Below are 13,445 nucleotides of genomic sequence, written 5' to 3'. Positions count from 1 at the left end.
TGGGGATCAAAAATCGAAAGTGTACTGATAATAATAATTATCTTAATAAATAATTAATAATATTGTATTAATATAATTATTTATTTAATAAATTAATTTATTAATTAATTAAATAATTAAATTAAAATACCGTCAAATTTATTTATTTAATTATTCTTAATTTTTGGCATTAAAATCAAAATTTTATCTATTTAAAAAAATTTTTTAAATTAAAAAAAAATTTAAAAAAACAACTCTCGCTTCGCTCGGGTCGTAAATGTTAGCGGCTGCTGGAAACCCCTTCGCTTCTTCAGCTTCTTGTTTTCTGCCATATAATAAATTATATCATGCTTCTGGCTACGCGTAGGTTATGTCGGCTGACTTAGCTGCAGGGAAGGAAATAAAAACATGGCCGCGACTTCATAGCAGACGAGTCTTACGTGTCTCACGCGCTTTTGATTGGAAATTTTAACTAAGCGACGAATTTTCGGCCGGATAGGAAGAAAAATAGTATACATTACACGGGACGAATGTCGAAGGCCCCTTTCCGGCGGATCGCCCCCCTCGGCTTCGCCTCGGGGGGCAACCTCTCCGCCAGGAGGGAACTTCGACATTCGTCCCTTGTAATGTAATGTACTATTTTTTTGTTTTGAAAATTTACTTTTCTGCCTGGAAATTGAAATTTCATTTTTCTTCAAAATTAGCCATAGAATACGGATCAAAACTCATTTTTTGAATGTCACTAATTATCTAATGATAATTAGATGCTTACATAAATTGGTTAAAAATTTTATTATTGTTCTTAGCCATTTTCCTTTAGAATAGTTAGAAAGTCACGGTTTTTTGCGCATTTTTAAACCTATTTTAAACTTTTTAATTAGATTAAGTTAATAATTAATTCAGGTTACCGAAAATAATTTTTCAAGCAATTCAATATTATTCTTAATAATATTTGCTTTAAATAATGTTATAAGGTTGCGATTTTTTCTAAAATGTTCAACTTTTTGTCCGCGCCCTGTGAAATATATTTTTGTACGTGGAAAATAAGAAAAAACGTATTTTTTTAAATCAAAATAACATTTTTAACATTTTTTTCTGAATATATAACAACTTTTAAAGGTAGAATTTTTTTCTCTCCAAATTTTACTTTGAAAGCCACGGTTGCAATTTATGAGATATGAAGTTTTTTCTTATTTCATTTTATTTATTCTTTTTGTGCACTCATTCAAAATCCACAAAGATTAAAAAATATATTTAAAAATGACAACGCCATTTTGGATTTTTCAAACCTCATTTTTTGTCTGAAATATTCAGAAATGATAGGTACTTATAGTATACTGGCCATACATTTTCCGTTTGATGTTTAAAAAAAATTAGTTTTGATTTTTTTACATAATTTTTTCCCCGAAAGACAAAAAAAAATACCAAACGGAACATATATGGTCAGTAGACTATATCAGTGCCTGTTATTCCTAAAAGTCTCAGAAAAAAATATTTTATTCTTTTTTCAAATATCCAAATTAACTTAGTCATTATGAACTATTAAAAAAATTGTTGTTCTTGGTTTTGAAAAAGTGCAAAAACTAGATAAACTGGAACACGAAAAACTAGCATATATCATAAATCAAAAACATGGCTTTTATACTAAAATTGGTAAAAAACTCATTGTACCTTTAAACTATTAAAATCGAATAGTTGTATTTTCAGCTTAAGAAATCATTTTTCTATAAAAAAGACAATTTTCAATACAAAAAATGAATTTTTCACCAAAGCGATAAATTTTGAACCGACAGGATTCATTTTTTATCAAACAAGTTTAATCTTGGAGTAAATACATGCATTTTCAATCAAATATTTAAATTTTTTAAGGATATTTCAACCTAATAGTTAAATTTTCAAGCAATGAAATTAATTTTTAAATAGAAACGTGAAATTATCAACGAGAAGATTAATATTATACCACAAAAGACTAATTTTCAACAAGATATAGGAATTTCCAACAAAACAGGAATTTTTAACAAAATAATCAACTTTTCTAATACAAAATATAAATTTTGAAAAGAAAATGAAATATTTATATTTTCAGTAAAAAAAAGCATTTTTCAATTAAGGAGATAAGTCTTCCACGAATAAAGTAGATATTTAACAAATTAGTTTAAATTTCAACAAAGTAGTTGAATTTTCAACCCAAAAAACTTATTTTCTATCTAAAAGACTAATATTTTTACAAAATACATGGGTTTTCGATTCGAAAAGCTAAATTTTTAGTTAAAAATGGAATAGTTCAATTTTCTATTTGGAAAATAAATTTTCAACGATGAAAAAAATTGTTTAACCATGAATAGAATAGTTCAACTTTTATTTCAAAAACAAATTGTCACTAAATGCAATACATTTTTAAACATACAGATTTGTTTTCCAACCAAAAAGATTTAATTTATATCAAAAACTATATATTTTCCACAAAAAATGGAATAAATGAATTTTCAAATAAATAAGTGAATTTTAATTTAATATGATGAATCTTGATAAAAGAAACAACGTATTTCCAATTAAATAGTTCAAATTTTAACCACATAATTGATCAAGGTACATTTTGAAGCAGCAAAGATGAATTTTCAGCAAAATGCTTACATTTTCAAAAAAAAAAATTAATTTTTATCCATATATAGAATAGTTCATTTTTTAATTTTCAAGAAAATAAAATAAATTTTGAACGAAATAGTTTAATTTTCACCCAAGCATATGAGTTTTTAACCAACAACATTAAATTTCTATCGAAAAGGATAAATTTTCCATAAAAAATGAAATAGATAAATTTTTACTTCAAGAAGTGTATTTTTAACTAAACTGATGAACATTCACAAAAAAATAAATTTTTACCCAATTAAAAAAATTTTCACCAGGAAAATATTTTTATTTTCAATCAAAAACTAATTTGTAACAAATTAGTTTAATCTTCAATCAAAACAGCCTAATTTTCAAACCAAAAAAAGGAATTTTCAACAGAAGAGTTGAATCCACAACCCACAAAAATTAGTTTTTAACCAAAAAGATGAATTTTTAGCCCAAAAGGCTGTATTTCACAACAAAATAAACAAACTAAAAAAACATGAATTTTCAAGGGAAAGTGGAATATTTACTTTTTCAGTTAAAAATGTTATTTTTAACTAAAAAAAGCGAGTTTTCATAAAAATATTCCAATTTTTATTCAAAGAAATAAATTTTTAACCAAAATTATGAATCTTTCAACAAAAAAATTATTGTTTGAACCATATAGTTGGATTTTAAACCCAGAAGATAAATTTTCTACCAAAAAATACAAATTTTCAACGAAGTACATGGATTTTTTGCGAAAAAGTATCCATTCGTAACACAAAGAACCAACTTTCTTGATACGATTTCTGATGTATACTTTTTTTTATCGTATACGGAAAAATATTTACCATTTTTTCCTCAGCAAAATGTTGATTTTTTAAGCTGTTTTGTACGTTAAACAGACTTTCTTTAATGACGAAATAAAAATAAGAAAAAAAATTGGATTTAATCATTTTTCTATTTTTGCTTCTTTCTACAATGAAACATTTATCAAAGAAAATCTGGGAAATTAGAAATTTAATATGTAATAGAATTATTGCCGATTTTCCACTATTGTATTTCTATGCTTCAAAATTCTACAATTGCCTGAAAAAATTATAAAACCAGAAGTGAAGAAAATAATTCTACTGAATTCCCAATTCCACATTTTGAAAATTACCAAACCACAATTTTTAAAGATAATTTCATTCAATACCAAAATTTTTTTTTAAAATTCGCTGTTTTTTCAATGTCGATTCCTGGGTCTTGGAAATTATATTTCTACTGTATTTTTGCCACTAGAAAGTTTTCATATAATAGAAAACAAAAAAAATTGGAAAGTTTTTCCGGACCTTTTGGCACGTAATAGAATTTAAACTCAGAAAAATTTAAAAACTGCAAACAAGAAATTTGTTTACACTTTTTTAAAGTGAGGATATCCAACCTGCATGTTTATCAATTCTAAATGATCTATACTTTTTTAGGATACCAATACTACTTTTCGATTATTTATGACATTTTCAAGAAATATTTATGGAATTGTGAAATTCAAATTCTTGCACATTTCGTAAACTTTCGGTATAGGCTAAAAAAATTCTTATATTTGAAAAAAGCTACTTCATTTCACAATATTGATCTATTGTGTTAGGATGAAAGAAAACAGGAGAAATTTTATATTGAGACAATATATTTATTTTCTTATAATATGGAGTTTCATCAACAATAACAGTATGTAGGCGTAACGAGAACGAGGTAGGTTAAAAGATAACCTGTGCACGCCAACAAGAAAATTCAAATTACTTTTTTGTTATTAGTTACGGAGTGCCTATTCGTCCCGAAAATTGCCGGCTCTTTGTCCGGATTATTTGGTTAGTTCGTTACGCTCCCTGTCCTGGTACCAATTCTATTTTCTTATGTTTATAATCATCTTTGTCTATTTTGTACATCACGCAAAAATGTGCAAGCCTGCACTGTAATATTCTTTTTCTTCAAGACGTTTGTTTTTTAGTTTCCTGCTAAAAATATTTTTATATTAATGATGTGAAAATGAACCACCCGTTTTCTTTTTTTTTATGACCTATTTTATACGAAACAATGGAAGTGATATTATTATAAGATTTTTATTACACGTCTCATATATCAGTTATAAATACTTTCGTGAAATCTAGAAAGAGGACAATTATTTATGATACAACTTATGTTATTTGGCAATTATCCGATTGCACTTCAAACTTTTATTTTATGAATTATAACACTGATTTAGTATCCCCAAATAAAACTAGACTGACAACAGTTCGGAAATTATGGCAGTGTTTAGAATAATGTTATTATGTTCCTCGATGTTGATGATTTTATCTATTTAAGTATTATAAAGTTATATGTAATATAGATTTACGCGATTCAGAAATGAGTTTCCTTGATGAGTGGTTTAACTTTTTTGTTAAGAAATGCGAATGATCTTATTTATGTTTTTCATTTAATTTGTTATGGACAGTTTTGTGCATCATTTGTTTAAAATTACCTTCGTACTTTATCGCGTGTATACATTTTGACGAAAAATTTTGATCTTTTCGTACGTTTTGGCGAGATCAATTAACTGTGTTAATTTCGATAAAGTTAGACAATAGCTAACACTGAACCCAGCATTAGAAGGGAATATCGAAGTATTTGTTTAATGACGATGGTTGAATAAGAATCAAAATACACTAGGCCGCTATTCAAACAGGCACTACCGATTCAATTGGTTAAGAAATCATAAATCAAGGGGAAGATGGAGGGGGAAACCTAAAAAAAAGGATGCTCTTGTTGGCGCACAGCGCTGATTCGGGTGGCACATATGTACATGGTTTTCTTTAGTGAGTTCGTTAACCGTATAGAGAGATCATTCATTTTTGTTTAAATAAATATTTTTTAAAACTGAAAACAGCCACTTAACTAAATCACAGCTAGATCCCGCCTGTTCCAGAGTTAGAGCTAAAATTAATTTAGTAAGTCTATCTTTGATTTTTTTAGGCTCGGGTGACACTTGACTGGCCCCCTATTGTATTTTGATCACTCTTTAGTTAATTGCAGTATAGATTTCTCGTCTACTAGAAGAATTGAGTTTTAATATTAGACGTTGCGATATATATTCCTTCTCACAATTCTCAAAAACTGCTGAGAATACATATTACTTCAGACCTATTTATTCTGGCCGATCCACGACTCGTCCTCGTACCTGTTTCTGGACGAGATCGTACGTACAGTATTTTCTGAGCTATTCATAGTTTGACGAGGTACTAAAAATTCCAACATTTGGCTTTTCCATTCCTCCAGTCCAGTATTAATTACTTCATGGATACAGGTTTTCCCGTTTAAGAAACGGAGCAGAGGGCCAGACCGTGCACATGATCTCGTCCTGAAGCCGGTGTGAGGCCAAGTCGTGGATCGGAATTTTTTTCGTTTTCTGAGACGAGCTGTCAATTATTGACAATAGTCTATGATATTATATTATATGTACGTAAGATGCAGGTAGGGTGGAATCGATTCGGCCACAGATGCATTTTATATATCGATAATATGAGCTAAGCATGTGCGATCGCTCGGGACTTTCATAAATGTCAGTCATTTTCTAACGTGCAAATTGGACTAGGGATAAAGTTTTATATTCCACAAATATATAAAGGGAACAGGGAAAGGTGACTGTTTCAATGAAAATCAAAACATTCTGATGGATAAAAATTCATCTTTCCTGCCACTTGAAACAAACTGACACGATATACGAGGATCTACTGCTTATAATTTTCACCAATTTAAGGATAGATTAGATTTTAACAGTAATATATATAAACTATGAAACTAAATATCTACAACTATTTAATATAATGTAGAGAATAGAGTAATGGTACTTGTATAATTCAACTTTTGGGCGGATACAACTATACCTAAGGCCTCACGCAACAATCATTTGAAAGTAGGAAGTATTTAATTTAGTCCCATTCATTCACTTCAACATCCTAGATAAAGAAAAGAAAATAAGTAGGTCGTTTTCAGTCGATCGAAAGGATTCCAAAAATGACGGCTAAAATACTTTTTTTCAATTCCAATTGGATCAATTAAGCAATTCCTGCAATTGTTGATATTTATTCATTGCACAGTCTAGCGATTCAATAAACGATGTCAATCATGTTTGTAAGATATATCAGTCTGGCGTAAATGAATTAACCCTTAAATTGTGTACTAAAAATGTATAATACAGATTTCTTTTTTCAAGTTGGACTCGCAACATCCCTTAAATTCGAATCCCCACAATCGGCACGAAAATGACTCGTCCAATCGAAAATATGGTTTCTATATAATTTTAAATCACGCATATGTAAGTGGTCATTCTACGCCGAAAACCCCTGTACGAGTCTCTCGTTCTACAATAGCAATTAATATTTTTAATGTCAGTTTGATACGAGGGAGCTTTGCAAATCATTTTTTCTATTCTTTTCGTATGACTATTTAAAGCTTGCCTGCGAATTACTCAAACCTTTATTGTCAGTACTGGTCAAGTCAGAAATGTAGATATAAGTTTTCACCTCTCCCTTTCAATTTCGATCGGAGGCTTTAAATTCCTTTTAATTGCTTTACATTTGTAATTATTTGGCATTTATGGTTTTTCGAACCAATGGCTGTTGTTGACATTGTACAGTTCTGCAAATGCGAGTTTTCACTTTCTCACAAATCTACAAAACTACGATTACTCTAAAAGTACTTAATAATAAATATAGACTACTTGGATGAATGGTGACTCTAGGAGTATGTAAAAAAATCTTCGTGTAATAAAAATTGCAGCGCCGGAATTTTGACGCACCTATGTCACTAACACTTTTTCTCTAAAATGATTTCATTCTAAATGTTACTATGACACTGAATATTTTTTATTTTTCTTATCTCTTTTTTAAAACATCTAAATTTAAAATTTTAAAATAATATTCCTATTGCAATCGAAAGAGAGACTCACCCGGGCCCACGGTTAATGTAGATTTAAAATGCCAACAAGAAAATATCTTAATATTTGCATAAGACACGTCTACCAAAATTGATAGAATTATTATTTTTCTATTATTATAATCTTGTCCCTTTTATCAATGTACATAACAACGAGCGAGCAAACCAGAAAGTTTGCTCAAACTCTCGGCCTTTCGTCATGCAATACGCAAAACTTTTCTCAAGTACCACTTTTTAAACTCTCGGATTCTTTTAAAAATTGACCTATAAATTTGATATTTCTTGTGTCAATCAAAGCCCCTCAGAGGCGACGATATTTAAAGCTGGTTGCTTTCTAGAACTCTTACGGAATATCGATCATCTATCAAGGAGGATCAAGTAAATCACGATGATGTGCACGAGCTGTTAATATTGCTTTCAATTCAGATTCCAACTGCTTTTTAGTTCGTTCACTCACCAATTTACCTCCCACAACTGGTTGGGCGTTTAATCTCGGCGACTGTAGATCAGTCATCGATTTACCAGTGTCTTTATTCTCGTGACTTCTCGCCCTCCGGACAGGCTTTTTCAGCGGAACAATATCACCCTGACTCTTTTTCCGCTTGGAGCTCTCGCCAGACGATGCCGCTTCCTGGTTCAGTGTGAAAGTAGAACAGGATCCGATAGCCTCGGACGACCTGGTTATTTCCAGGATACCGGAGCCCCACTCTCTTGACAATTTTCGACCTATAACAGAGGTCAAATCACTATTTGGTGAAAGTAAAGGACTTCTAAAAGTCTGATTATTCCCTGATGATTGTGGAGGTCGCAGAGTTGCAAAGACGGGAAATGATTGTCCTCTCTTTGCGGGACTTCGAGAATATCTCGGAGGCTGACTATTGAAGCCAGAAATAGAATCACCTCTCGGTGGCGCTACTGGTCTCAAATTTGCACTTCCACCGAAATTGGAACCTGGATATGGTGGAGGAGGAGGTGAATCGCCATCTCCGTGACTTAATCTACGACCTACTGTATCCAGTGGACTTCTTGCTCTCAGATTCGTATTGCTTAAGGTGAACTCTTTTGGCTTCATACTTGGGTCCAAGCTGACGGGAGATAGACCCAGTCTTGAGCTCGACAAATTAGTGGAACTTCTGCTCTTCTCTGTCCTTCTTGGACTACTTGGCATCAATGGGCTTTTACTTCGGCTTCGACTTCGTTCTCTTCCTGTCTTATTTTCCTCTTTTTTCGCTGCACGCTGCGCATCAGACGCTTTTCTGGCTATGTCTACCTTCTCTTCTTGCTGTACTCTGCGAAATAGCAAACAACATTTATCTAAAGCGGCAAATTTATAATTCTACCAGGTGAATTTTAATTAGTGTCCTGCAGTACCTTCGTATTTCCTGAATCATTTCGAAAAACTGAGCTTTACTTTTGCGACGACGGCGCTGTTCGTGTTCCTTCTGGAACACAGGCATCTTAAGATATGGTTTGGAATCATTGTGCAGGATGTCCTCGAATAGACAAAACACAACAGACAGTATTGACTGATACATTGTCAAGTCTATCCGTGAACAAACTGTTTGTGAGATCATATTACTAAAAGTAAAAGAAAAGTAAACATACCCGTTTTACGCTCTTCTGAAATAATGATGTAATTTGTCCCTGTCGAACGGTGTGCACCAGTTCACGAGCTGCATGATGAGGACTGACCAGCTCCACGCAGTTGATAAATCTGTATAGTTTTTGCGAGAAAAACATGACATTGCGACTGCGCCAAACAGAAGTCTTTGGCCGATGTCGCAATCTGGGCAAGGTATATTTATAGAACAAATGCTCTCCAGCTAGAATGATGGTTCCTAGAAGAACTCCCATTCCAAGTAAGCAAAAAACTCCTGCCACTGAAGCAACACCAAGAGGTCGTGGCTGACCACCATGCTCGCGTTCAATGCCATATTCTCCATCTCTGATGCAAGGTAAACCACCATACCTAAAATTTACGAGAACCATTAATTTAAGAAGTTTCTTCTTCAACTCAAATTATACTAAAAAATGTAGTATGACCAGTTTTACCATTTCTCTTGCAAGATGTCTAAAAATCCATTGCTTGTATAGTTGGCAATTACTTTAGATATACTTTCGGTAAGGGGATGGCCTTTCGAAAGTGCAATAGCGTACGTGTCATCGTCCATGATATGAGCTGGACCCTTCTGTAAGCTACAACCATTGTCCGTGGCACGATAATAATCCAAGATAGGTGTATCTGCTACCAGAATGTCGAGAGTTCCATTTCTAAGTCTTTCAATACCTTCAGCTATGTCAGTCAACGAATATTTAATCATATGAGACCACAATCTTAAATCTGATTTTTGCACATAATACTCTGGAGAAGATGATTTTGGTGCTCCAACTCTTTGGGACAAAAGCTATAACAGATACATTGACTTTTAACACTTTGAAGGGGGTAAATCTTCCTGTTTATACCTATTACTGCTGTACTTACACTTCGGTGCGTGCTGACCGACGAATGAAAAAAAAGCCCTGCTATCAAAGCCGCTATGTTGGCCGTGTACGATGCTACGAAAATTACAGAAAACCCACCCCAGACGTTGATCAAGAACTTGTTTGGCCAAGATTTAGGAGCTTTGAATGCCACGAGATGACCACAAAGCAACCCCCAGCAGACCCAAAGTGCAGAAGCTATGGAAAAATTTTTACTCCGTTGTCTGCCCCATGGATTTAGTCCGAACGGACTCCACCATTCGTAAACAGCCACGGCCATTGCTGTGATATTTAGTGATGTAAATACTGCAATCCACAGCTGCGGACTAAATGGTTGCAGAAAAGCTAATAGTGGAATTTCTGATCGATGTTTCGGAGCAGATAGAAGACTAACTCCGCTAAAAAAGTAAGGAGTTGTAAAATCCACTACTTCAGCTCTGATTGTAGAAACGCTCAAGGGCGCAAATGCTAATTGAGCATGACCCGATACCAGTTCTCCGATCACACCATTCCAAGAACCAGCTCTTCCATTTTTTCTTCCAAAAAATCCATCTTTCGCTATGTAGAGGTTGAATCGGAATTTCAATTCTCGCGATACTTGTGCCAATAAGTCCATGGTAAAACCATAACAACATTTGATGTCATTCCCTTGTAGACAGATTAATCCCCTGAGGCATTGACCTTCTTGTAGATTCGTTGCCATTGTGAAGGGTGGAGCTAAAGCAGTTACTATGCGAAACAACGGCATTCCGACTTTTTCACCACCTTCTTCCAGATACGCTGGCATAATACCTCCACCTGGCCAGATTATTGTATCAAGACGTACAATCTTGCCTCCTTTAACGGTGCCCACCTTAGTCCATCTGTAAAACAATTTGTGTTGTTGTTATGAAATACTGATAATAAGAAATTTATTTATTATATTGCCTAATTAGTAATTAATTTTGAGAAAATTACGTAGTACGTACTTTAAGAGAGTTTTATTGGCAGCGAATGAGACACCTTGCAGATTTAGTAATTGAAATTCAGCTTTATTGCTGGAAATTTCTTGCATGGACTTTCGTAATTTATTAGTAAGGACTCTGGACATATTTTCTCTAAACTCGTTAGCTAAAAACTTAGCCTGGCTATGAGCGAGGCATTCAGGTATAAAATAATCCTTTATTTGAGGATCACGAAGTCGCGCAAGTTGCGGTTTGAGTTGAGCGATAGATTCTTCCAAAGCCTGGGAAGTCGCTCTCAGCATTTCTTCACCACTTATAAGGCGCCGAGTGGAAGGTCTGCCATCGTCTCCATTTGTAAAATGAAAACTCGAAGGCGTTAAAGCAAGCATTCCTACTGGCATAAAACTTTTAGAATTTAACTTTTTGTCTGCTAGTTTACCATTTTCAGCCACCTCCTCATCTTCCCCCATATTACTTACGGACTTATCTTGACGCTTTTTCACTACAATTTGGTCACTTGTCCATCTACTCTCCTGCAGTCTATGAATATCGTTCGCTAAATTAGGTAATAAATTTAAATTCAGTTCATGCCCTCGAACCAGATTGATGTTGTTACGTTCCAAATTGTCTAGGGGCGGTAGATGTTCTTCAGGTGTAAGCCCTACCCGAGAGCCATGCAGAACTTGCGGGTCAATCAAATTGGGTTCGTTTGATCTCAATTCTTCCTTCAAGTCAATCCACAGCCATATAAATCTGCCAGACAGCATTTCGAATTTGCTTGCAGCATTGATAATTTTTCGTGCGCTATTCAAGTCGCATCCCATCACGAGAACACCGCCACTCCCACCTTCTACTGAGATTCTACGAAGTCTTAACTTTAAAGTCTTGTCGTTCGTTGGAAGATGGATAATCGATCTGGGTGTGAGGTTTATTCGATGTGTCTGCAGAAGATAATCCACTGGAAGCAATGTTGTGTCAATGAGAAGAGTGAACGCGTGCCAGTTTGCTGTGTGCATCAGGGCGGCTGCAGCGGCTCCTACTTCCCGATCACTTGATCCCAAGCGACTCTCGAAACGAGCTCTTTTTCCCTGAATGGAAATAACAAAAATAAAAATTATTCTAATGAAAGATATATGCAAATTGATAAAGAATATATACCTGTTGGATGAAATCTCTATAGGTAAATGGCATCCATAAAGTTGGAAGGTTTAGAGATGACGCAGCTGTGACGAGAAACCTCGCTGCTGGACCGCTGCCTAATACAATGCTTAAAATTGTCTTCCCATTTTCGATGTCCATGCAAAATTTGTTTAAAAGTGATAGTGGGTAAGACAATGAATCGGTTAATGGTGTTTCTCGTGCCTCTACGTAAGATATTTCTACGTCCGATAAAGAGGCATCTGATCTAGTCTTCTCCCAAGCAGCTTGAATTTCTTTTTTGTAGTCTGTGGCAGCGTAAATTACTCGACCATGAGAAGTCTGTGATTGCGCAAAAGACACAACCAATCGCCATGTTGACGAAGTTCGAAGGCGACTTTTCAATGCTCTTACAGACTTGTCACCTTCTGCTGCACAATAAACTTGTGTGCAGAAAAGAACTCCCAAAATAATAACTATACTTCCCCAGGAAGAACCACTCATCTTCACCGCCTCTGCTGGGTTTTTCAATTTTCGTAGTAGTCTACATGGTGTAGTCTGATCAAAAAAGAATTTTATTATTTCCAATAACTTCGATAATAAAGCTTTACGAGTTTTCGTAGATTGGAAAGATGATAAAAAATTGATGGACTTTGGCTACGTGTGCCTTATTTTAAACATCTAGATTTTAATATCATGGGAGTGGTTATGTAGTGGTTTATTATTAACCGGGAATACAAATTCAAATTTGAAATTACATTCAAAGTTTTTAAAATGGTCATCATTTAATATTGTAATAAATGTGGTGAAAAAAGTATTTGAAAATCATAACACTTCAAAAACGCTACAACAATTAAGTTAAGAAGAATGTTTATGATTCGAACAAATGGTATTCTCTAAATGAAAATAATAATCAATAATAATAAAATATCATGAAACTTTACATTCTTGCGCAAGACCTTTTTAATTTGAAGCCTTTCATGTTTTGAATGTTTTAAAAACTAACGATTGAAAAAAATAAATATTAGATTTTACTTTCCAAATCAATAGTATTTATAAATTTTATTTTTAATATTATACTTTAGTTAAAGTATGAAAAAATTACATTTGACGCCAAATAATAATTTGCACTTCAGCAACGGCTTATATAAACTATCTGATATAAAAAATAATTCCACAGGAATTATGGGTTTTCGTAATTTGAAGGCAAAAATCATTTTTAATACAAAATAAACATTTTGAATAACTATTTTTTTTAAGGTTCTTTGTTTATTTGCTCAAAGGTTATATAAATATTCCTATGTTTGTCGAGATAATTCAAACAGAATTTTGAAGATTTCAGATATATCGAAA

At 33.2% G+C, this 13,445-nt stretch overlaps 1 protein-coding gene across 1 annotated transcript in view; it reads right to left on the bottom strand.

The window, feature by feature from the left end:
• Window positions 1-4,277: 4,277 nt before the first annotated feature.
• LOC117176439 overlaps window positions 4,278-13,445 on the bottom strand; it is a 14,194-nt gene continuing 5,026 nt past the window's right edge. The window contains exons 2-8 of the mRNA XM_033366679.1: window positions 12,114-12,636; window positions 10,980-12,043; window positions 10,013-10,874; window positions 9,583-9,935; window positions 9,136-9,499; window positions 8,902-8,972; window positions 4,278-8,819 (exon numbers count right to left, since the gene is read on the bottom strand). Coding sequence (XP_033222570.1) covers window positions 7,895-8,819; window positions 8,902-8,972; window positions 9,136-9,499; window positions 9,583-9,935; window positions 10,013-10,874; window positions 10,980-12,043; window positions 12,114-12,636 — 4,162 coding nt within the window. The 3' untranslated portion in view covers window positions 4,278-7,894. The remainder of the gene's footprint in view (window positions 8,820-8,901; window positions 8,973-9,135; window positions 9,500-9,582; window positions 9,936-10,012; window positions 10,875-10,979; window positions 12,044-12,113; window positions 12,637-13,445) is intronic.

Source organism: Belonocnema kinseyi, chromosome 7 (assembly GCF_010883055.1).
Source record: "Belonocnema kinseyi isolate 2016_QV_RU_SX_M_011 chromosome 7, B_treatae_v1, whole genome shotgun sequence".
NCBI classification, from domain to species: Eukaryota; Metazoa; Arthropoda; class Insecta; order Hymenoptera; family Cynipidae; genus Belonocnema; species Belonocnema kinseyi.
Note: the sequence above shows the minus strand (reverse complement) of the source record. Positions and strands in the feature narration are given on the sequence as shown.